The sequence below is a fragment of the Agelaius tricolor genome, unplaced genomic scaffold, assembly GCF_023055355.1.
Source record: "Agelaius tricolor isolate 1412-34295 unplaced genomic scaffold, bAgeTri1.0.p SCAF_61, whole genome shotgun sequence".
In the NCBI taxonomy this organism is placed as follows: Eukaryota; Metazoa; Chordata; class Aves; order Passeriformes; family Icteridae; genus Agelaius; species Agelaius tricolor.
The window spans coordinates 1,382,250-1,407,222 of NW_027269321.1; the positions used below are offsets into that span (position 1 = coordinate 1,382,250).

Consider the following 24,973-nt stretch of genomic DNA (forward strand, 5'->3'; position numbering starts at 1 on the left):
ACCCCAGTGCATCCCGTTATCTGGCCCTGGGACCCCCTGCACCCCTTTTCCCAGCACCAGATCCCAGCCAGGCCATTATCTGGCACCGGCACCCCTGAACCCCCATTCCTGGGCACCGGGACCCCACTGCATCCCCTTATACAGCACCAGGACCCCCTGAACCCCCATTCCACTGCACCAGGACCCCCGTGCACCCCCATATCTGAGACTGGAACCCTCCCAAACCCTCCGTTCTCAGGCACAGGGACCCCCCCCTGCACCCCCTTATCCAGCACGGGGACCCTCCTGCACCCCCTCATGCAGCACCAATGCCCCCCCGCACCCCCTTTCCCGGCCCTCCCCCTCTCAGACACCCCAGCCCCCGCTTTTCCTTGACCCCAGCACCCCCTGGACCCCCACTCCTGCCTTCCACAGCCCCCACCCACCACCTTCCTCAACACCGGGGCCCGTGCACCCCCTTTCCTGGGCACAGGGACCCCTGGACACCCCATTGTTATAAAATTGACTCAAAACGAGTAATTTCCAATCAAAGAATTTATTAATTATTGAAGCAGTTATACTACGTAAGCAAAGGCTCAGCGCTGGGCGACAGGGGAGTCTCCGCTCCACCAACTGCCGCCCCAACTAGTTTCTGATTCAGTCCTTTTATCCTCTCCATCCTTCAGGAGTCCATGTTATCTCGGAGTTCTCTGCGCCTGCGCTGGTTGTTGCTAGGGGGTCATCCTTCTGTCTCCTGGTGGTCGGTGATAAAGGCTGCGGAGTCTTCCTCAGCCGCGTCTTCTTCACCCTATGTCCTTATTTGGTGACTTCTCCATGGAAAATTACCAAAATCTTATGATTAACGCAATATGTGCCCTATCAAGCTTAAGCAAGCAAATGTCCTGCCTTGCAAACTGTGCCCTATCAAGCTTAAGCAAGCAAATATCCTGCCTTGCAGACTGTTTATCTGCCCCTGCCCTTTCCCCAGCCTTTCCCTGGTCGTTATTTCTGTGAGTTATCTGTTTGTACCATTTGCTGGGTGGGACTATGTGTGGGCTCCTGCAACCCCTTCCCTGGTATCCTTGTGGCTCATATCTCATGAAGTAGTACAGAAATAGTCAGCAGACAACTCTTGTAACACACTGGTCTCTTTTTCATGACGAACAAAATGTAATCCCTCATCTCAATCCCCCCTTTGTTTTGATACTCAATTTTGTTCGTCAAAACGCTCTAATTCCCTTTTGCTGAGCTCCAGAGATTCTTCTGGATCATCCCTCTTCAAGGTTCCGTATTTTGCTCGTGTGAGCATAAGGTGAGCAGCTTCTAATCTGCCTTTTACAATGCTAATCAATTTATTAAAAATACAAGGGCCAAACGTGAGTCCCAATAGTAAGAGAAGTAGTGGACCCGCTATCGTTGATAATAAAGTTGTAAGCCAAGGAGAATAGTTAAACCAAGATTCATACCAGCTTTGGTGTTTTTCCCTTTCTCTTTGTCTTCTTTCTAGCCCCTCCCTTAGTTTTGCCATTGAGTCCCGTATAATTCCGCTCTTGTTTACATATGTGCAGCATTCTTCTCTTAAAGCAGCACATAGTCCTCCTTGTTGCAGGAATAATAGATTTAACCCCCTTCGATTTTGTAAGGCTACCTCTGCTAGGGAATCTAATGATTCTGTGAGGTCTTTGATGGAGGTTTTGATCCTCCTGAGGTCTTCATCTACAGAGGCTCTTAGTTCTTGGAATCCTCGGTGTTGCTGTATGAGTGAGGCTATTCCTGTTCCTGTCCCGGCTGCAGCTATTCCTAGTAACATTGCTACAGTGAAGGTTGTGAATATTTCCCGTTTCACTATGTGGGGTCCTATATTTTGATATTGTTCATAAACATACTCTACGGGGTGGTAAAGGACTCTGGGTACTATCAATACTTGAATACAAAAGTCACTGGATTCATTAAATCGGTCTATATTTATACATGGGGTGACTCCGAGAGTGTTACAGACCCATTTAGCATTTGCTGCTGGCAGTATCCAGCTGGCAGGTTTCTTAGGGCCACTCAAATTCCCCATAACCTGACATAGATGTCGTTTTTCCACTGGTACTCGTCCTATACATCTTCCTCTCCCCGTTACCCTTGCCAAGGTTATCCCTCTCGATTCTTCTCCTTCTTTTTTCCATAGGCACCTAGCTGGGTTGGTCCCATTTACTCGTCTGCTTTTTGCTGTTACCCCTATGGCTTCATAGAACGGGGGGTTTACGGTGTAACACAGCCAACATTCCTCAGTTAGATTTGGATGGGTCTCATTCAGGACTAGGAAAGTGGCCTGTAATATTTTCCACAAGTCCCCTTCTCCCGGGTTTTCAGGTCCTTGGGTCGAATCAGTAAAGTTTTGCTTATACATTTCTGGAAGACTAGTGGTTGGGGCTGTTTCTGATTCATTTCCATTATTTTCTCCTAGCGTTAGTTCTCCAGCTATCGCCTGGTTTGGTCCAATTGGTTCGGGGTCGTGTGGCACGGTTGTCTTTTGGATTATAAAGTGCCCCCCTCTGTCTGTCCCTGGTTCCCATAATCGGGCTCCCCACATTTTCCCTAATAACCAGACTTGGTCATGTGGTTTTGTCACATTAATGTAAATCATATTGCATGTTCCTTCTAACCCTCCTTCTTTCTGGGTATATGTGGAAGTGGGCTGTGTACACCCGTATGGACCCCATCCAGTTCTGATAAACCCGTCCTCGTTCCCCCCAAAGGAGCTTACTGATACACAGTCCCAATAAGCACAGTAAAAGTGTCCTGGATAGTTACAATACCCTTTTCCCGGGTTTGAGCTTGGACAAAAATAACATCCAAACTGATTTAAACATGGATTTACAGGTATTAAATCACACAAAGTACATAAAAAGCTGGGTGCGCCAGACGTGATTTTGGTCTGGATAACATACTGGTCTTCCCATCTAATCAGTGACCATTTGAAGGGTTGATGTGAATACCCTTCTGCCCCTGAACTTGTTATGATGCACCAGAAAAGAATTAAGGCTTGTAATTTGGGGCTGTCATTGTCGGAGCTCAGGTTGAATTTTACCTTTGGTTTCCCCAGTGGTGGGTTACCAATCCTGGGGCAGGACGGCCAACATTTCCTGGACATCCCATATGGGGGTCGAGGCTTCCGACGGACTCCACTGGTTATTACCTCTCTGCCTCGCCCGACGACTCGGTTGCTGCGAGCCTCGGGGTTTACCATCTTCTCGGCAGCAGGGGTATTCTTCAGGAGCCGGATAAACCTCCCGTTTCCACTTTTTAGCACTGGCGGCCCAGTTATCAGCTTTTATTAATGAGAGGTCACGCCGCAAATTGGGGGCTTTCTTCCGACACACCACTTCCAGGATGTCCAGGAGAAAGGGGATCGGTTCGTTAGGGTGGTAGCAGAACCGATCAGGATTTACCCCTTTGGAAAAGGTTTCCCACCACTCGTCAGATCCAAGCTTTACCTCCCCCGTAGCAACTCTGCTACTAAGAATGATAGAAGTTAGTCTCCTCTCTTTCTCATAGCACGGCGTACAAATTCCCCTAGGTGTTCTACCACTCCAACAATGAGACCACCAAGGTTCGTGACACAATTTACAGGAAAAGCATACAAGGGGGTGACAGTCACAATCTAACCAGTTACACTTTAACCTAATATCTTTGTTTTGTGCTTTTTCCCCCTCCCATGTGTGCCCTTTATGTTCTAATCTTGGGGACTTAAAGTAGGGCTTTCTCAACTCGTCCTCTAAGAGTTTGCAATATCCAAGAGCCTCCCGATTCCCTATTAGGTGGGTTTGGAGATAATGGTTATCTCCAACCCAGATTATTATCCAAATCATTTATCAGTTCGTTTCAGCTTTAATTTGGTTTCTCCCGGGAGACTGCAAACCTCCCAGCTGTGAGGGGGTTTTACCGGTCCTTTTATGCGACTAGCATGAGTCCATCCTTTTTCAGCGGTTCGTATGGCTGCTTCTGTGGTGAGGAGTACTTGGAACGGTCCTTCCCACCTTGGAGTCAAGGGGTTTTCTTTCCAGCTTTTCACGAGCACCCAATCTCCTGGCTGTACCTGGTGTAAGATAAAATCTAAAGGAGGCCGTTGTGCTAACATACCTTTTTCCCATAATGCTTTTCTGTACTTTGTCAATTCCACCAAATATTTTTGCGTACATGTGTCATTAATGACAGGATGTTTGTTAGGATTTTCTAGGTTATACGGCATCCCATACATCATTTCAAAGGGTGATACCCCTAAATCAGCTCTAGGTCTTGTTCTTATATTTAGCAACGCTAGAGGAATACATTTAACCCAGGTCAAATTGGTTTCTGCTACCAGTTTGGTCAATTGCTTTTTTATTTCCCCATTCATTCGTTCAACTCGTCCAGAGCTCTGGGGATGCCAGGGGGCATGTTGTTCCCACCGTATGCCCAGAGCTGTTGCTAAGTTTTGGGTAACTTGGGAAATAAAATGCGGCCCTCTATCTGAGTCAATGACTTCTGGGACCCCGTATCTCGGGATTATCTCTTCCATCAATATTTTCGTAACTACTTTGGCTGTTTCTCTTACGGTTGGGAAGGCTTCCACAAAATGTGTTAGGTGGTCCACCAAGACCAAGAAATATTTGGTTCTCCCTACTTTGGGGAGCTCGGTGAAATCTATCTGAATGTGGGAGAAAGGCCTTTTCGCTAGCGGTCGGCCTCCCTCCGGTAATTTTCTCAAATTTTTTCTATTTACTTGTAAGCAAATTAGGCATCCTCTGGTTACTTGTTTGGCAATGTCCCAGATTCCCACTCTCACATACTTTGCAGCAAAATAATCTACCAGTCCCTGTGATCCCCAATGTGTTTTTTGATGTATCTTAGTCAGTAATCTATGTGCCAATGCTCTAGGTATTATTTCTCTGCCATCTGCTAATTTCCATGCTCCTTGTGCATCCCTTTTAGCTCCTAGTTTTTGTATTTTATTCTCTTCTTCTTTATTAAACTTGATGTCGGGGTCAGGTTCTGGTGTTTGGGAGTGTTCTATGTTTTCCTGCAAGGTGAGGAGTCTCAGGGCAGCCCGTTTAGCCTCCTGGTCAGCTGCATTATTTCCCCTACTTCTCAAATCCAGTCCTTTTTGGTGACCTTTCAGGTGAACTATAGCTATTTTTCGGGGTTTTCGTAGGGCACTGAGCACGTCTAATATTAATTTACGGTGAACTAAATCTTTCCCTTGTGAATTTATTAGTCCTCTTTCCTCCCATATCTTGCCAAATGTATGGACTACCCCATAGCTATATTTCGAGTCCGTAAAAATAGTCCCATCTTTTCCTGTTAACCATTCCAGGGCTCGTAGTACAGCATATAGTTCACATGCTTGGGCGGACCAGGATCCACTAAGGGGTCCCGATTCTATCACTCCCAGGTTGGGTCCCCTTATGATAGCATATCCTGATTTTCTCCTTCCCTCAACTACTCTGGAGGATCCATCCACAAACAGTCTTTCTCCTTTTTCCAATTCTTCTTCTTCCAAATCTGGTCTGATTTTTGTCTGTTCTTCTATAGTCACTATACAATCATGTGTTAGTGCTTCTTCTGGTCCTCCATATAAGAAGGAAGCTGGATTTTGGATATTAGTAGTTTCTAGAGTTAAATTTGGAGCCTCAATTAGTATTCCTTCATATTTTAGAAGCCTTGCATCTGAGATCCATTTTTCAGCCTTTTGCTGTAAGACTCCCCGTATGTTATGGGGGGACAGCACTTTCAGGCTGCTATTAAATGTAATTTTCCGGGCTTCTTCTACCAAAAGAGCACATCCTACAATTGCTTGTAAGCACGTAGGCCATCCTCTGCTTACTGGGTCCAAGATCTTTGATAGATAAGCCACCGGTTTCCTTTTCTCTGCCCATTCTTGAGTAAGGACCCCATACACGACCCCCTTGTCTACGTTTATGAACAAAAGGAAGGGTCTATTAGTATTAGGTAAACTTAATACCGGGGCATGGATTAGGCTCTCTTTAAGCTCTTGCAGCCTTTCGGTGTCCTCCTGATCCCATTTTAGGAGTCCCTCTTGAGTAAGTTTCTGATACAAGAAAGTCGCCTTACTACTGTAGTTTTCAATCCATTGTCGACAATAACCAGTTAGTCCAAGTATTTGCCTGATTTGTCTCTTATTTCTTGGAATTGGTAATGCTAAAATCGCCTGTATTCGTTCGGGGTCTATTCTCTTCTCTCCTTTCTTTAGATAATGGCCTAGGTATTTTACTTCTTCTTCGACAAATTGTAGTTTTGCCTTGGAGACTTTCAATCCCTTTAAGCCTAAAAAGTTCAATAACTTAATACTTTCTTTCCGTACATTCTCTTCCTGCTGCCCCGCCAGGAGTAGATCATCTACGTATTGGATTAATGTAACCCCTGGCCCCACTTGGTAATCCTGTAAAATTTGCTCTAAAGCCTGCCCGAAGAGATTAGGGGACTCAGTGAATCCTTGAGGGAGTACCATCCATCTTAATTGTTGTCTCCTTCCCGTATCGGGGTCTTCCCATTCAAATGCAAAATAATCCCGGCTTTCTTTAGCCAAAGGGCATGCCCAAAAGGCATCTTTGAGATCTATAACACTGTACCATAAATTCTCAGGCCCCAGTTTAGTCAAGAGGGTATAAGGATTTGCCACCACCGGGAACCGGGCTACAGTTCGCTTGTTTATTTCCCTTAAATCATGCACCAATCGATAGGTGCCGTTTGGCTTTTTAACTGGTAGGATGGGAGTATTGAACGGAGACATACAGGGTTCTAACAATCCATTATTCAACAACCTTTCTATTTCTGGTTTTAATCCTCGTCTCCCTTCTGGGGATAATGGGTATTGCTTAATTCGGACGGGGACATCCGGATTTTTGATAGTTACCGAAAATGGAGTGATTTTTAGCTGTCCCACGCTCTCAGGCGTGTACCAGACTTCGGGGTTAATTTGCTTTTCATCTTCTACCCTTAAAGGGCATAATTTAATTTTTAATTCCTTATTATCTACACCTATACTAATCCCTAATTCTATAATCATGTCTCGCCCGAGCAGATTATAATCTGACTCGGGTACCAATAATAGATTTCCCATCCCTATTTTGGATCCTGATTCTATAGTCACATTTTTTATGATTTGTACTTCAAAAGGTTCCCCTTTTGCCCCTATGACAGTGGCAGTTTCTTTAGAGATGGTACATCCTTTTGGTAGGTTCTGTACCGTGGATCTTTCTGCCCCCGTATCTACCAAGAATTCAATTTCTTGGTTGTGGGGACCCACTTTAATTTTTATCAAGGGCTCTTTATGATTTTTCCGGGTCCCCACCAAATAGAGCCCCTGACCCCCCTAGTCCATTTGGAACTGCTTCTCGTCTCTGATTCGGACTCTACATTCTCGCTTAAAATGCCCTTTTTTTCCGCAATAAAAACACACCTTCACCCCTTCTGACTCCCCTATACTTTTCTCTTTTTGTTCACTCAAACCTCCCTTTCGCCCTTCTCTTTGGTACCTCCCCCCACCTGTTGCTGCGACCATCAACCTTACTTGTCTGCGGTCCCTTTCGTCGTCCCTACGGACATATACTTTCTGTGCCTCCCTAAGCAGTTCATCCAGCCCCCTGTCCTGCCAGTCCTCTAATTTCTGGATTTTCTTCTTTATGTTGTCCCACGATTTTAAAACGAAATGGACTTTCAGCATTGACTGTGAAGTTTGGCTATCGGGGTCCATTCCGGAGTACAATCGTAAGTTCCTCCGTAATCTCTCGAGCCATTCCGTAGGCGACTCGTCCTTCTTTTGCCTATCGTTGAATGCCCGATCTATATTTTGCCCCCTCGGGACTGAGTCCCTAATCCCCTGAATAATTATTGTCCTTAAATCCTGCATATGTGTTCTATGTGCCGCATTTTGGTGGTCCCAATGGGGGTTCTGTAGGGGCCATTTAGCATCCGCAGCCGGGCCTTGGACATGCTGCGTGTCCCAAATACACATTCCTTCCCTTCTTATCATATTCCGTTCTTCAGTAGAGAACAGAATGCCCAAAATGGACTGCATTTCTTCCCAGGTATAGATGTTTGGTCCTAAGAACTGGTCGACCCTCTCGGCTACCCCAAAAGGGTCCTCTAATAAATGTCCCATGTCCTTCTTAAAGTCTCGTACATCTGCCGAACTCAAGGGGACAGTAATAAATCCTATACCCGCCTGTGGTCCACCCATGGGCATCTCCCGTAGAGGGAATAACCCCGTCTCAACCCTACTGCGGCTCCTTGTAATCGGGCCTTGGTAACCGGTTTGGTTAACCTCCCCTTGGTTACCCTCTTCATCATTGTTCGGTGCAGGTGGTTGTGGAGGTGGTGGGGCATTGGGTGCTAGCGGTGGGACATATGGGGGCGGTGCTATAATTAAGTCGCCCAAATGATTGTCCCTCTTCCCCTTTTTGTCCGGATCCCCTTTCCCTTCTCTTAATTGGAAAACATACACTTCGGGTCTTGCTACCCATATTTTGGCATAATCACTCTCCTCTTACGAGAAGGGCTCTTTAGAATTTACCCATAGGTTCAAGTCCTGTCGGACCCAGTCTTCAGATGATCCAAACACGGGCCAAAAAACTTTTTTGGAAATCTCTTTCCCACCCCATACTTCCATGCAATAATGTATCATTCTGGCCCTATCCTTAGTCTCGGTCTCCGGGTAATGCTTCCAATTACTAAGCATGAATCCTAGGGGGCTGTCCCTTGGAATGGGGGGGAGTTTGACTTGGGTTGGGGTCTTGCTTTTTCCCTGCCCCATTCGTCCGGAGTGCCTTCTTTCCCTCTCAAATTCCTTTCACTTCCCCTTTTTTGTGGCCCGAGCCCTCGCGGGTCTGCGGGAACCGCACTACTCAAGGGTCCGCACTCACTTGGAGAGTCCGGCTGCCGGCCCTCCTCTCATTCACACTTGTCCACCGCCACACTCCGGGATCCCAACCCCGCCCGAACGGATTCTTTTTTATACTTACACGTCCTGCGTCTTCGTCCATACTCCGTGCACAGATTATTAAGGGGTTCACCGGTATAATTTGTCCCGTTTGCTTACTAGTATATATTTTAGGGTCGTCGGTGAGAGTGGTGGAGGTTCTCCCAGAGGGGCCACCCAGAAAGCACTGGATGAGGCGCCCCCCACTCTGGGTAGATCTTACCCGATCCAAACTCTCATCCGAGTCACGGCACCAAACTGTTATAAAATTGACTCAAAACGAGTAATTTCCAATCAAAGAATTTATTAATTATTGAAGCAGTTATACTACGTAAGCAAAGGCTCAGAGCTGGGCGACAGGGGAGTCTCAGCTCCACCAACTGCCGCCCCAACAAGTTTCTGATTCAGTCCTTTTATCCTCTCCATCCTTCAGGAGTCCATGTTATCTCGGAGTTCTCTGCACCTGCGCTGGTTGTTGCTAGGGGGTCATCCTTCTGTCTCCTGGTGGTCGGTGATAAAGGCTGCGGAGTCTTCCTCAGCTGCGTCTTCTTAACCCTATGTCCTTATTTGGTGACTTCTCCGTGGAAAATTACCAAAATCTTATGATTAATGCAATATGTGCCCTATCAAGCTTAAGCAAGCAAATGTCCTGCCTTGCAAACTGTGCCCTATCAAGCTTAAGCAAGCAAATATCCTGCCTTGCAGACTGTTTATCTGCCCCTGCCCCTTCCCCAGCTTTTCCCTGGTCGTTATCTCTGTGAGTTATCTGCTTGTACCATTTGTCAGCGGGAAAGGTTTCCCTGCTGGGTGTTTATCTGCCCCTGCCCTTTCCCCAGCCTTTCCCTGGTCGTTATTTCTGTGAGTTATCTGTTTGTACCATTTGCTGGGTGGGACTATGTGTGGGCTCCTGCAACCCCTTCCCTGGTATCCTTGTGGCTCATATCTCATGAAGTAGTACAGAAATAGTCAGCAGACAACTCTTGTAACACACTGGTCTCTTTTTCATGACGAACAAAATGTAGTCCCTCATCTCAATTCCCCCCCATTTATTTATAGTAAAGTTTTCCCAACATTCTCCATTTGCTGTTTCCCTTTGCAGCTTCACCCTGCTTTTTTTAAAAAAAGTATGAACTATTTAAGAGTTAAAAGTATCACGGTTAAAGCTCTTCAATTTTGCAAAATGCAACATAAAGGCGAACATGGAAAAACCCTGACCAAAAATTGATTCTCACCCTTCTGTCCCAAACCTACCTGACAATATAAAGTAGGATTATTATAAAAAATGTTTCTCATGTTGTAATCTTATCACTGAAACTGTAGGGAAAACAAAAACTCTCCAAGAATCTCTTTAGTGTGAGAGAGTCAAGGCATTACTTGGTTCTGGCCAGGATGTGCAACAGAAATACTTTCATCCACACATAGCCCGGCTGTGCAGAAAACATCATTCCATGACATGTCAGTTTTACTCGATTTTTCCTAAACTTTACCTAGTCTGAACCAATCTAAATCCACTGCTTTAATGTTCATTGCTTCCAAGTCGTGTAAGTTTTTAGTGTTTGGTTTCCTATTAGACTCGGATTTCTTCCCCTCTGCTGTGAATTCCGTCCACACTCCTGGATTTCCTTCTCAGCCTTTTCCAGACCAGGTGTCTCCAGCTGTGCCGGGGGCAGTGTCTGGGGTAGCTGTTGGTTGCTGTTTGCTGCGGGGCGTTGATGTTTTGTTGCTGGTCCTTATCTCTGTGGGTGTCTTTTGGGCTATTCCCAGTCTGTTCGGATGTTAAACTCGTCTCCATTGAGTGGTGGAGATGAGTTTAACATCCGAACAGACTGGGAACCCCTTAAATAAAACCTTTAAAATTTCTTTCCCAAAGGCAAACCTTTGAGTAGAGAAACCTTTCTGAGCAGAGAAAGAAGATTTAAAAGAACCAGGATGGGTACATTTTGCAGCAGTGCAGTCGCAGGCAGCCCAGAGTGTGGGTGTGAGTGAGCCCCAGGGTGGAATTGTGCCGCGGTGCTCCCCAGCAGCTGTGGCAGTGCAGGCCCAGCCAGCGCTGGAGCTGCAGCAGCGGCAGCGAGGCTTGGCCGCAGTGGCTGGAGGTGCCAGGGGAGGGTGGCCAGGATTCCCGAGGGTTTGAGCAGAGGATCTGTGGGCAGGCCCAGGGGCTTGGCCCGCTGTGGAGCCCTGGCTGCTGCTGCGTTGCCTTCAGGGCAGGCTCAGGGCGGCTCCCATGGTCCTGCTGCGGGCGGGAAGTGCAAATCTCCGGGGCTTCAGAGCCCCTGAGGCCAGGCTGAGGGGTCCCCCCGTGCTCAGCTGTGCTGGCGGCTGTTTCTGGCCTCAGGGACACTTGGCGTGGGCCCCTTGGCCACCAGTGGTGCTGCTTTGCACTCCTTAGGCAGGAGCCGATGGCCTGGCTGGGTGTTGGCAACAGCAAAGTCCCAGGGCAGGCTCTGTGCCAGCCCAGCTTCCTGGGGGAGAGATTCCACAGGAGACAGGATCCCGGCTACAGCCTGCCTTAAATTTACATCCCTTATTTCCACCCTGCACTAGGTGGAGAATTGCCCAGGTAAGGAATTCCAGACATGAATTCCAAGGGAGATAATTGAATATCTGCCTTGGGTCTGGCTCTTTTTCTTGCCAAAGCCAATGGCAAAAGCTGTACCCATGGCATCTTGGTTTCCATCTCCGGCTTCCAAAGGTGTTTCTTTATTTCCCCATTCATTCTTTCTACCCAACCCGAGCTCTGGGCTTGCCAGGGGTTATGGAGGTCCCATTGTATTCCTAAAGCTGCCATAACCCCCTGAAGGGTCTTTCCTGTAAAATGAGTTCCCCATCTGAATCTATTGCTTCCACAATCCATTATCTTTGAATTATTTCTTTCAGAAATAGTTTAATAAGTGATCCAGTGCTTGCTGAAGCAGTCAGAATTGCTTTTGCCCCCCTGTTAGGTGCCATGGTGTCAGCAGAAGATTTTGAAGCCTTCCTGCTCAGGGCATTTCAGTGCCAGGCTCTTACAAGCACCCACAGCTCCGCGGGTTGAGCTGAGCATGGGCCGGTGACCTGCGCTTTGTCTGATTCCCCTTCCTTAACAACAGCCTGTCTTGTAGCTCTTTTCCCTTCTGCTGCCCTTGCAGAGCCATCCACAAACACATTGTCTCCCTCAGGCCAGGGAATGTCCCATCAATCTCTCCCAGCCTGGCTCGGGAGCTCTGTCCCTTGAGTGCAGTCCTGGGTTCCTTGCCAGCCCCTCTCCAGGCTGTTCAAACAGGAGGCTGGGTTAAACCCTTGCCCTGTCCTCAGTTCTGAATCCTCCTGTGCCACTGAACAAGTTTCATACTGTAATCACCGAGCCCTGCTCATCCATTGAGAGGCTCTTTTGGTTGTCAAAGCTTTAACTTGCTGCCAGACTTGAACTCTAGGAGATCCTCCTGTTGTCATCAGTTTTCAGGCCTCTGCTCCCACGGAAGCTGTGGCTGCACAATTCTGCAGACAATGAGGCTGCTCTCTGGCCACTGGGTTAAACATTTTAGCACAAGAATTCCTTTGGCAAGACCCTGTTTAACGTCCACCTATAACCCTAATTCTTTTTCCCTGTCTGGAAGGCCCAGGCCACTCGCCTCAGTTAATCTTAATTTTAACACTTGAAAATTCTGTGTTTCCTCCTTGTGTCCCTCCATCCAGTTTGTTGACTGGCAAGATAGGAGTATTGTAGGGAGACATCCTTGGCTCCAAAAGCCCTGCCTTTAACAGGGACTCAATACCAGGCTGTGAGCCCTTCCTTCCCTCTCTTGGAACAGGGTATTGCCTATCCTGGTTGCTTTAATTTGTAGAGGCTCCATATCTATCTTTTCTGTATTTCCCTGGGGCTGCCCACACTTCTGGGTTCACTTCAGCATAGGCCTTGTCAGACTTTTGACACAGAGGTACAACAGAACTAGCCTCCGTATCCCTTTTTACAGTATTAAAATCCAGCTCTCAACCTCCTTCCTAGTTAATTACAATCACAGGAGGAAGAAAAAGAAATTCATTTATTTCAAACCTATCCGCCACAGCTTCTAATAGTGGTTGAACAAATCATACCTGCTCATCTTTCCCACTCATTCCCTTAAAAATTAAAATATTCCTTTACTATTTTCCCCTTTAGGTCTAAGATTCAGAGCAGATTGAGAGGCCCCTGTGTCCATCAGAAAATGCCTCCTCTCAATGCAGACCCACCTGAATGTTCTCAAGGGCTCCAGTGTGGAGGGTCCCTGGTGTGATGGGAGCTGTGTCAGCCCTGCCAATCCATGTCCATCACGGGCTGGACTTGCTGGTCCTGAGGGTGCTGCTGTCTCTGCTTGCAGTGTCCTTGTGCCCTGCAGGCGGAGCCCTGATTCCTTGCCAGGGGCTGTTTGGGTGGGCTGTGCCCTGCCGAGGAGGGCAATGCCTCTGCCGGGTGCTTGTGGCCGAGCCGTGCCCTGGGTGCTGGGGCCCCCTTGGGCCCTGGGGCTGATCCCTCAGGGGCTGTAGGAGCTCTGCCCTGGCCTTTGCCTTCAGCTTGGCCTTTTGCTGCTCCCTTCTTGCATTCACCTGCTGGGCCTTTGTGCCCAAGTGCTGCAGGGCCTTCTTCTGCCCCTCCTGCAGCCCCCCTCAGTGCCTGTGGGTGCTTGTCTTGCTTTACAAGACAGGTGTCTGCTTGGGAAGGCAGAAAAAGCCTCTCTTGGAATGGAGAATGCAAACCCCCTCCCTCTTAATTTTTAGGATAGTGAAATCAAGGGGCTCTCAGGCAAAGACATGGGATTAGGAATAACGGTTCTTTACTAGTGTGTATAATATAATGATAGTGGTGTGTATCAACAGCTCCGGCAGTGACAACAAACAGAGCCCGGAGCCGGTCCCGGCCTTTCGGCTGCGGCGCTTTCCCCTTGGGTGCAGTTCCGGGCACGGCCGGCAGGGGCGCCGGTGGCTCCCGCGGGGCGGGGCAGCGCATCCCTGCCTTGGGAACCTCTCTTCACGGCAATAGAGCAATCCCTTCATCTAACTCTTTCACTTTTTTAGCTTCTGTAGCCTTTCTCCCGTGTTTTGGGAAAGAATTTGGAGAGGGCTGCCTTTTAACTGAGCTCCTAGTGTTTCGATAAGGTGCTTCCTGTAGAGAGAGGGATTTTCCATGAACAGCAGGAGCTGTGGTTACCAAGGGGACGTAACTCAGAGCAGGAGGGGTCAGGGGAGGATATCCCGCCGAGGCTCGGTGGGAGTGTGGGCAGGGTCTGCTGCCGGAATGGCCAGAGGGGGATCTTCCCGTGGAGGCCGAGCCGGAGCGTGGGCAGCCCCCACATGGCTTATGGCGGCTGATCCGGCAGCTCCCGGCAGAGAAAAGGCAGGTGGGAGACCCCGGCAGCAGCGGCGGCGCTGCCCAGCGCAGCTGGCACGGGCAGGGCAGCCGGGGATGGGATGGCAGGGACCCGCCCTCGGTGCGGTCGGCGCGGTGACCTCGGCCCACGCGGCAGGACAGAGCAACCCCATCTTCCCCAGCATGGCCGGCAGAGCGGCCGCGGGCCGGGCAGTGGGGCCAGGGCACACAAATTCACCGCCAGCGCCGGGGCAGGTGGAGCTGCCCTGGGCAGTGAGCCCGCACCTGGGATGGAAACCGGGGCAGGCGGAGCTGAGGCGGGCAGCGAGCCGGGACCCGGGACAGGCGCCTCGGCCGCCAACGGAGGGGGCAAGAGCTGCAGAGGATCCCACTCTCTTTCTGACTTTTCCTCTTGTTCCCCTCCCTTTCATTTTCCCTTTTTATTTTCTTGGTTTATTCCTCGGGTGTTTCTGATACTTCAAAGATTTTTATTCTCCTAAAATCTCCTGTCTAACATATGGCATATTCTCTTTCTTCTAGATTAAATGGGTTTTTTTCCAAATAAATCCAGAACCTAACAAATCTAAACGTCTGCTTGGATATTTTGAAGTGGTCGACGAGCTAACTCATGACCTCCTAATGTTGTTTTTCTCATCACCTTTTTATTTATCCTTTGGCAAATTAAGCATCTTTCAGTGACTTGCTTTGCTACACCAAAAATCCCAGTGCACCCAAAATTCCTTAAAAAATGATCACACAAAACTTGAGTATGCCAGTGGGGTTTCTGATGCACGTCTTCTAATATTTTCCTAGCAAGCACATTTTATTAAGTCATGTAGAAGTTTCTATTTCCCTGATTTATCTTGTTCATTTCCTATCTTGTTTAATTCTTTTTTCTCGGCTTCCCTAAACTTTGGAATTTCCAGTTTTTCCTCGTTTGGAGTTAATATTAACATAACTCTTTCAGCTCCATTTTCTGCTGCATCCTTAGCTTTGTGATCTGCCCCCAGTTTGCCCAGTTTGCCTCTCCTTTGGCCCGGGCCGGGTTCCCCCGCCCGCAGCGGCTGGGAGCAGCCGAGAGCCCCGCGCTGCCCGTGCCGACCTGGCCCGGCTCCATGGCCGCTGCTGCCGCGGGCTGCGAGGGCTGCGGGAACGGGGCACCGAGGGTGTGGCTGCTGCTGGGGGAGGAGGAGGAGGGAGGGAAGGGCAGGGATGGAGGGCGAGGAGGAGGCGGGGTAAGGGGGGAGGAGGGGGAGAAGGAGTGGAAGGGGCAGGATGGAAAAGGAGATGGGGGTGGGGATAAGACAGGGGAGGAGGAGGAGGGGGGGATAGAAGAGGAGGAGCGGGAGGAGAAAGAGCAGGGAAGGAGGCGGGGTTAGGGGGGAGGAGGAGAGGGAGGTGGAGATAGGACAGAGGAGGAGCGGGAGGAAGAGGAAGGACAAGGGCAGATCAAGGTTGAGCTGAGGGAGCCACGCGGTCTCGATCCCTGCCTGAATTCGCAGCCCCCACCTGTGGGATCATCGCCCCCCCCCATGGCGCAGGTGAGCGGGGAGGGGGAGCCCGGCCCGGATATCCCGGGGGGTCCCTGGGTTGGGTTTTTGGGGGGATGTTTGGAGAATGAAGAAGTCCAAGGCTGAGCGGAAAAGGCCCCACGGGGGGACATCGGGGGGTGGCGGTGGCGGCTGCCGGCAGAGGCAGCCTGGAGGAGCAGAGCCCTGTGTCCCCCAGGAGGCCAAAGTGGGGAGGCCAGAGAGGGGGGAGCGCCGCCATTGGTGGGAGCCTCAAGAGCCTGGAGAGGGGCAGGGGGGACTCCTTGGAGCCGCTGCAGCCCAGAGCAGAGAATGAGGGGAGAAGGGAGCCCGGGAGCCCAAAGAGCCCCGGCATCCCGAAATGGGGAGAGCCAAGAGGGGGCAGTGCGTCCCCAGAGACGGCCTGGGGGGATCTCGTTGCCCTTGCCTGTGGCACGGAGGCAAATCCCATGCTGTCCTTGTCCTTCCTCGCCCAGAGCAGGAGCTGAGCATGGAGAGCAGGGAGGACAAATGCCCGCGGCAGAACCTGGTGGCAGAGGCCGTTTTGAGCGGCTCCACGGCGCAGGAAGCCAACGGGGAGGAAAAGGCCCGGAGATGCCGCACGAGGAGGGGCTGCAAACGCAGATGGCGGGGATCTGAGGGGGAAAGAGCCAGCCTGGGCCGGGAAGGCGGCCGGAGATGGAGCCAGAGCTCGGAGCTGGTGCTCCATGAGCAGCTCCATGATGGGGAGAAGCCCCACACGTGCGTGGAGTGTGGGAAGAGCTTCAGGTGGAACTCCGAGGTGATCGTGCACCAGAGGATCCACACTGGGGAACGGCCCTACGAGTGTGGGGAGTGTGGGAAGAGCTTCAGCCAGAGCTCCCACCTGATCAGCCACCAGAGGACCCACACTGGGGAGAGGCCCTACGAGTGTGGGGAGTGTGGGAAGAGCTTCAGCCAGAGCTCCAGCCTGATCAGGCACCAGAGCACCCACACTGGGGAGAGGCCCTATGAGTGCTCCAAGTGTGGGAAGAGGTTTCAGACCAAGTCCCATCTTCTCCTGCACTATCAGAGTCACACAGAGGAGAGGCCCTTCCAATGCCCCGACTGTGGGAAGGGATTCAAGCACAACTGCAACCTCGTCAGGCACCGGCGCATCCACACTGGGGAGAGGCCCTACGAGTGTGATAAATGCAGGAAGAGGTTTCAGACCAGCTCCAGTCTCCTCATGCACTATCGGATTCACACAGAGGAGAGGCCCTTCCGCTGTCATGACTGCGGGAAGGGATTCAAGCTCATCTCCCACCTCGTCACCCACCGGCGCATCCACACCGGGGAGAGGCCCTACGAGTGTCCCCAGTGTGGGAAGAGCTTCTCCAGCAGCTCTAACTTGACCCGACACCAACGGAGGCACCGGTAAGGGAAGCCCTGCGAGTGCCCCGAGTGCGGGAAGAGCTTCGTGCGCTGCTCCAGCTCCATCCCCCACTGGAGGAGGCACTTTGGGCACAGCCCTGGTCACTCACATTCCCTGTGATCCATGTTGGGAACACACCTGGCTGCTTCTCTTTTGGTTTGGCCTGAATTTTTTTCTCTTCTCCATCTCTCTGTCCTCCAAAAGTCCGGAGGGATGGAACAGTCACCTCAAAACCACTCAAATTCCATTGAAAATAACTGAATGTTAACCCAAAAAGGCTCAATCCTACCTTAAATTCCTTGTTCCCTCCTCAAAAAAACTCAATCCCATGCCAAACTCAATCCATTCCACAGCCACCAGGGTGAGATGGGGTTGGAAGGAGATTGGGAGAAGTGGGATCCCAATTTGGAGCAATGGGATTGGGATTGTGTGGGGCTGGGTGTGTGGGTTGTATTTGATAGCAAATAAAACTTTCAGAGTTACTGATTTCTGTCCCATTTATTTTCAGTCAATTCTGTTTGCAGAGTGCCACCTTCTCAGCTGATTCAATTCCTATAAAAATCCCATTTTTTAATTCATCTAACCCAAACAATCCAAAAACCAATATTGAAATAAAACCACCCACACACAATTAATTCTTTAAAAATAATTTTAATTTTTCAAGAGTACTTAAGGATGTTATTAAAGTTTAATTGTTTGGTTGAAATGTCTGAGAAATTATAGTGGTGTTTGGTTTTGTGTTTAGTATATTTGTAATATGAATTGTTTAACTAAGAGGTGTTAGATTGCATGGTAGTTTCTTTAGATATTTTTATCTAAAGTACATTGGTCATCGAGTTAAAATTTTCAAAAGGGATTTCTTGATATATAATTTGTTTATTTATATGCATTGGTAATATTATAGTAATAGTTATTTTTGGTTTGAGTTAAATCATAGTTGGAGTATTGTAAAGAAGAGTTGAGATTTTTTTAATTATAATTTATTTAATTTCAATTATTATTTCTTTGTTTATAATTTTATTGCAATTTGTTGAGGGGATAGGAAGGAAGTTCAAGGGCAGGAACATTTTTTCCTGGCTGGGAACTGGAATTCCAGACCCTGGGAGTGTGTGCAGGACCCCACAGACTGGGATCAAAGATGGGCTAGGATCACCTGGACTGGGATCAAATATGGGCTTGGATCCTTTGGATTGGGGCTGCACAGGCTGGGACCATATGGATCAGGACCACACAGACTGAGATCAACTGGACTGGGATCAAATATGGACTGGGACTGTTTCTGAAAGTAACTTTGTTATGTAGTTTTTATTTCTGTTATTAATCAGTGAAATAGCTGCTTGTGTTAAACTGCCAGCTTGGATGGGATAACATCCAATGCACACTGGATGAGGACACCTGTACAGATCTGCCAACTCTCAGCACTCCCCGTCTGAAGGCAGAGTGCACCAAGGCCCAAAACCTGGAGGTGATAAAGAGAAGGAGCCAAAACCACAGCCAAGAAACACACATGCTCTGAAAAGGCAGACCCAGGGAGGGGCCATGTAAAATCATTCCTGGAATATGTAAAGTAGTTGATGGATATGCATGAGGCTCTATGAATATGCACCAGGCTGATGTAAGGGGAAAGGTATTTCAGGGCGATGCTGATTCCTTGGTTGTGGTTTTAGTCCATTCTTATCACCTCCAGTTTTTGGGCTTTGGTTCACTCTGACTCTGAGAAATTGAGGTTTTGGGATTTTTAGTATGTTGTGGATGGAAGCAAAATGGAGGGCACAGTATTTCGTCCTGGGTTTTTTCTTCATGCTTCTTCCTTCTTCTTCATGGGTTTGGGTGGCTTTTTGTAATTGGGCAGAAATTCCACATTGCAGGCTCTTTGGGATCAGTTATTGGGTTAAAAGGGAAAATAATCTAGGTGTCAGTTCCTAATTGGATAGTTTAGTCTTAAAAGACCTTGGAACAAGAGATTGTGGGCCATTTTGTGCCTTCTAATGAAAAGCTGCTGAACTCCCAGTAATGAGGCTGTTTTACCGATAAGAAATAATAAACACTTGAGTCTGAACATGAATTACTGTCTCAAGTGCCTTCAATCCAGAGCCAGTGAAACCAACAACTGGTACCCCACAGCTAGAGGTAGTGCCAAGGCAGAACTTGTTCATGCTCTTTTCCCCTGGTGATTTTCTACTCCCGTCCAGACTCTGATAGCAAAGCCGTGCTGGTGACAAAAGATTGACCTTGGCATCCTGGGGCACTTTCTGGGTGGGTGTTTGAATCTGCTTTTCCAGGCCTCGGGCTGAGCAGGGTGAGGCCGAGGCCTGGGCCCCTCCAGGCGGCGCCGGGAGCGCCCGGGGCAGCGGCGAGGGGCGGCCCTGAGGGGCGGCACAGGGGGCATTTCCCCCGAGCGGGCGGGCGGGCGGGCGGCGGGGAAAGGCGCCCTGGGCACAAGGGCAGGCACAAGGGCCCCGGCTCTCTGCAGTGCGGGCGGCCCAGCGCCGATCGCTGCTCCCGGAGCCGCTGCCAGGGCCGGGTCTCCTCCCCGCCGCTGACCCTGCACCTGCAGCGCTGCCTCCGCCTCTGCCGGGCTCCCCGGCACGGACGGCAAGGACGTGGACACGCTGCAGCAGGGGCCCAGCAGGGACACCCAGATGGTGCCGGGGCTGCAGCTCCTCTCCTGCAAGGAAAGGCTGACACAGCTCGGCTTCTTCAGCCTGGGAAAGAGACCCAGCCTTGATCCAGCTGTGGCCTTCCAGTACCTGAGGGCAACACACAAGAAAGCTGGACAGGGACTTTGTACGAGGGCAGGCAAGGACAGGACAAGGGAGAATGGATCCAAATGGAGAGAGATTAGGTTTAGGTAAGGGATTCAGAAAAAAGGCTCTCCTGGAACAGGTTGCCCAGAGAAGGTGGGCATGTCCCGTCCCTGACAGTGTTCAAGGCCAGGCTGCATGGAGCTCTAGACAAGCCGGTCCAGTGCAAGGGGTCCCCAGCCACAGCAGGGGGGTTGCAGCCATGGGATTTTCCAGATCCCTTCCAAGCCAAACCATGCCACGACTCCATGATTCTGGGATACTTCCCCTCCTCATCCTCTGGCAGAAAAAGAAACTTGGCCCCAAGTTCCACACTGCAGACCATGTCTTTTGGCAGCCTGCAACTGTGTCAACAGAGGATGAAAAGAGATGACATTACTGACACGATTTTCCTTTTCTATTTGAAAAGTAAATGCTCTGCTCCAGTCCACTCTGGCAAAATTGTCAGAAGAGGCAATTGTTCCCCATGAAATGCTTGGTCTCATGCAAAGAAGAAAGAAGCCAGAAGCCAACAGTCTTCGTTATTGCTACGTTGTTTTCTTTGGTTACTTCTCTAATAGGAATGACTTTGGGGTGTGATCTGTTTGTTTCTCTCTTTCGTTCCTTGGGGCGCGCGGCGGCTCCTCCGTTGGGTTCGCGGGGGCAACGGAGGAACGGCCGCGAGCTCCGGCGGCTCCACAGCAGCAGCAGCAGCAGCGCTTCTCTCGATCGGTTTTCTGCTCGACTTCCCACTCGCTCGACATCCCCTTCTCCCTCTCACACTCACGCTACTCTCGTTCTGTCCCGTGCCGTCCGTGTTCCGCCTCTCCCAGCCTGGCTGATGCCGCGTCCCGCAAGGCGCCCCTCGGCGGGGCCGCCCCGTGCCCGCCCCTGCCCGGCCCGCCGTGGTTCCGCCTCGGCCGGACTCTCTCCGTCCTGGCTGTGGCGCCGCTGGAAGAGCCGCTCGCTCTGGTGCTGGCGGAGCAGCGCGGGCTTTTGGCTGCGCCTGGCGCGGGCTCTGGCCCAGCCCCGGCCGAGGCCCCGGCCCCGAACGAAGCCCCTGCCGCGGTTCCGCCCGCGGCCGCCCCGCTGCTGCCCGGCTTCCGCCCCGTGGCCGACAGCGTGGCCGGCAGCTGCCCCGCTCCGAGCTCCGCCGCTCGCCAGCTCGGCCGCCGGCCCCGAGCCGCTGCAGCCCGGGGCGGCTCGGCAAGCAGCAGCACGCCGGGCGGGCGGGTGCCCCGGGCAGAAGAGCGGCAGCGCGGTGCCGCCCGCACGGGCGGAGAGGCCTCCCCTAGAGCAGCTCTAGCGGCAGGGCCCGCTGCTGGGCAGCGGCGGCTGCGGCAGCGTTTACTCCGGTCCCCGCCTCGCCGATGGCGCCCCGGGAAGAGACGGGGCCGGCTCGGAGGGTGGCGGCGGGCGGCGAGCGACAAGCTCAGCCCGCCTCTGGCCTTGGCTCGCAGGCGGCCATCAAGCGAGTGTCCCGGGAGCGCATCTCGGAGTGGGCGCGGCTGGGGAGTGAGCGGGGCCAGCGGGAGGAGCCGGCGGGGCGAGCAGGACGGGGCTGTGGCGAGGCCCGGCAGGGCGGCAGCCGGAACGCTGCGAGGGCAGCGAGCGTGGAGTGAGCGGGGGCCGCGCAGCGCCCCGGGCCGGGCCATGGCGAGCCGCGGCGGGGCCGGGCAGGGGCTGCCCGAGGCGCGGCGCAGCATCGGCCCCGCTGACGGCATCGCGGTCCCCCCGCAGTGCAAGGGCGCCCTTGTGGCCCTGGAGCTGGCGCTGCTGTGGATGGTGTCGCGGCCTGGCTTCCGCGGCGTCGTGCGGCTCCTGGACTGGTTCGAGGTGCCCGAGGGCTTCGCGCTGATCATGGAGCGTCCGCAGCGCTGTCAGCACCTCTGGTACTTCCTGCACGAGCGGCGGTTCCTGACGGAGCCCGTGGCGCGGGGGCTGTTCCGCCAGGTGCTGGAGGCCATGGGGCACTGCAGCAGCCGCGGCGTCCTGCACCCCCACATCAAGGCCGAGAACGTCCTCGTCGACCTGGCCACGGGTGAGGCGAAGTTCATCGACTTCGGCTGCGGCACGATCCTCCAGGACACGTTCTACACCCGGATGTCAGGTGAGCCCAAAGCCGGGGCCCAGCTGGGCAGCAGAAGTTCCTCCCTTGGCTGGCATAGGGGGAAGAGGGAGGGAAGGAAGGAGGCAAGGAAGGAGGGGGAATCCTTCTTCAGCCAGCTGCAGCCAAGTTGCTTTTTGGCAGGGCAGGGGCTGGCTGTTGTGGAACGGGAGCTGGCTGGGAGGGAGGGAGCAGCATGGGCCTGATGAGCTGCGCCCGTGTCCCATAGGAACGCCGGAGTACAGCCCACCAGAGTGGATCCTCTTTGGCTGCTACCATGGCCAGTCAGCCACCATCTGGTCCCTGGGCATCCTGCTCTATGAGCTGCTCTGAGGGCACCTTCCTTTCCACACCAACGAGAGGACATCGTCCGGGGCCAGCTCTTCTTCCTGCCCCGGGTGTCTCAAGGTGGGGATGAGCCTTCAAGGCACGAGGGGAAGAACGGGGTTGGGAGGGGCGGCTGGCACATAAGCGTCCTGCTCTTGCAGCTGGTGAGGAGGTGCATCTCCTGGGCTTAGCTGGAGGAGGTGGCACCTGTGCCTCTGTGCTGGTGTCCTCCGCAAAAGAGGATTGATAGGAAGCTTTTGGCTGCAGCTCTGAGCACTCCGGGTGTGGCCTGGGCGCTGTGGAATGTGGGAGAGCATGGACAGGAGCCTTGTCCCGCTGAGCGGCGGTTTCTGGTTTCTCTCCACAGAGTGCCAGCACCTCATCAGGTGGTGTTTATGCATGGATCCCACAGACAGGCCAGCCCTTGAGGACCTTTTTGAGCATTCTTGGCTGCAGGAGCCCTGCCTGGCCCAGGAGACAGCAGAGATGCCTCCCTGTGCACAGGAGGATCCAGGAGCCCAGCAAGCAGCAGCGGCACGCGTCTCGTGGCGCTGGAAGAAAACCCCGGAGTGTTTCCCTGCGGCCGCGGCGCAGAGGAGAGAGCGCAGCCGAGGAGATGCTGCTTCCGCTGGTCCCCGCGAGCTGTGGAGGGAGCGGCTCCGTGCTGCCCGTCCCATTGGAGAAGTGGTGGCAGTGTGGTGAAGGTGCCACGGACTGGGACAGGGGAAACATCCTCCTGCAGCTCAATGGCATCGTGATGTCCCCGCAAGCCGGGGCACAGCTGGCGCGTTCTTCTGGAGCACGACGTGGAGCTGGGAACACCATCCTGGAGCTGGCCGCTGGCGGGGCAGAGCCGATTGGCTTTGGCCGCGGCCCCTGCCTGGAGGACACGCTCTGCGCCCCGATGGAATCAAGATGAGTCCCCAGCCGGCGCAGGGGCGGGGGGATGCTGGTGCTCCCAGGCACGGCAGGGCTCGGCCTGGCCACGCGCCGGAGGTTCCCCGCTCGGCGGCGCTGGGGAATATTAATTTTCCCTCCGGCCGCCGAGCTGCTTTTTGGCAGGACAGGGGACGGATGTTGTGGAAGGGGAGCCGGCTCCTGGCCTTGCTGACAGCTTCTGCCAGCCAGCCTGGCACGGGCTGAGGCGGGGGCAGCCAGCCTGACAAAAGCATCCATCCATGTGGATGGGGGCGGCAGAGGGGGACGGGTTCCCAAGCCGTGCCCCAGCTGGTCTGCTCTGCAGGCCCTTGAGGAAGGGGTGCGTTTATGGGCGGGAGAGGTGCGGATTTTCCCTGCCCGTGGACAGGTTTAATTCTCACAGGGAGTGGTCAGACCCTCCTCAGGCCCATGAAACGGTGACAGGCTTTGTGCTTTTTCTTGTTTCCAGGTCTTGTTTTGAATTGACTTTCGTGCAATTGTTCTTTGTTTTTCCCAGGAGGATTACACCTGGTGCCCGGACCGGACGGGGAAGCGCCTGCAGCGTCCGTGGAGCGCGTCCATTGCCAGCGCTGCCCCAGGGGCCACGGTCTGCAGGGACAGCCCCTTCCAGAAGGACGAGGACCTGGTTTGGGATCGGCTCCTCTCCTGGCAGCAGCTCTGCAGAGGTGGGCACCCGGCTCCACAGCTCGGCTGGCAGAAGGGCTCCGGGCAGGCGGCAGCGGGCACACGGGCATCCCGCTCTTGCAGCTGCTGAGGAGGTTGCTGTGCCGGGATTAAGCAGAGGAGGTGGAATGTGGCCTGCCCCGCTGCCCTTCTCTAAAAACAGAGAATGGGTCGGGAGGTTTGGGCTCTGAGCAGAGCCAGCAGCCTGGCCCGGGCACAGGCCCTGGCGGGACAGGGGGACAGGAGCCTGCTGCCACTGACCGTGGCTCTCTGGTTTCTCTCCGCAGGCTGCCAGCACCTCATGCCATGGGAACGGCACCGCTCGGCCTGCCAGGCTGGGAGGGCTGGAGGGCGGCCGGTGTTCATTTGCTGTCAAAAATAAATTGGGGTTTTTTGTCATTGTCATCATTGGAGCGTTTCTTTCCTCCTTTTCCAAGCTCTTGGCCTCCCTTCCTCCAGGGTAATCTTTTTTGTCCTTCCTCAACCGCTTGACGGCATTTGGCAGGGGGGGTTAAGCAACGTGAAAAATTCAACAACAGTTCCTGTTGCCAACTGCAGCAGCCCCTTCAAGAGCCCTGAGCTTCCACCAAGGTCAGTGTGTGCCTTGCAAAAGGAAGTGCTTTGCAGTGATGGGGTTGTTGCCCTGCTGCAAAAGCTGGGAGGAAATCAGAAATGGGAAAATGCCAATTTGGCTCAACCACCTCCCAGGTTCTTCATCTTTTCCCTCTTCTCCATGATAGGCAGGCAGGGTTGGACTCCAGCAAGGTTCAAGTTCTTGGTGCTCTCTGGCATCAAAGGGATCAAGGAAACTCTTGTACGCAGGGACTACAACAGGGCTACTTGTCAGAACCCAGGAAATTCCCCTGGCTGCCCTGGAGGACTCGAGCCCCTGCCCAGGGGGCTCAGAGACCCTGGCACAGAGCCCAAGACCCCTGTGCCTTTGATTTAGCCCTTGGACA

General features: G+C 52.5%; 1 protein-coding gene and 1 pseudogene across 1 annotated transcript; one reads left to right on the forward strand and one right to left on the reverse strand.

Moving 5' to 3' along the window:
- Window positions 1-24,973, reverse strand: part of LOC139605244 (zinc finger protein 850-like) — a 170,959-nt pseudogene that overhangs the window by 98,261 nt on the left and 47,725 nt on the right.
- On the forward strand, window positions 15,659-17,677 carry LOC139605201 (zinc finger protein 436-like). The gene is made up of 2 exons (XM_071456544.1): window positions 15,659-15,814; window positions 16,279-17,677. Exon 2 carries the CDS (start codon window positions 16,293-16,295, stop codon window positions 17,199-17,201), a length of 909 nt encoding a protein of 302 aa, XP_071312645.1. The 5' UTR covers window positions 15,659-15,814; window positions 16,279-16,292; the 3' UTR covers window positions 17,202-17,677.

Bases quoted from the DNA above. Each gene is read 5' to 3' on its own strand.
- LOC139605201 (XM_071456544.1), top strand. From the start codon at position 16,293: ATGGAGAGCAGGGAGGACAAATGCCCGCGGCAGAACCTGGTGGCAGAG.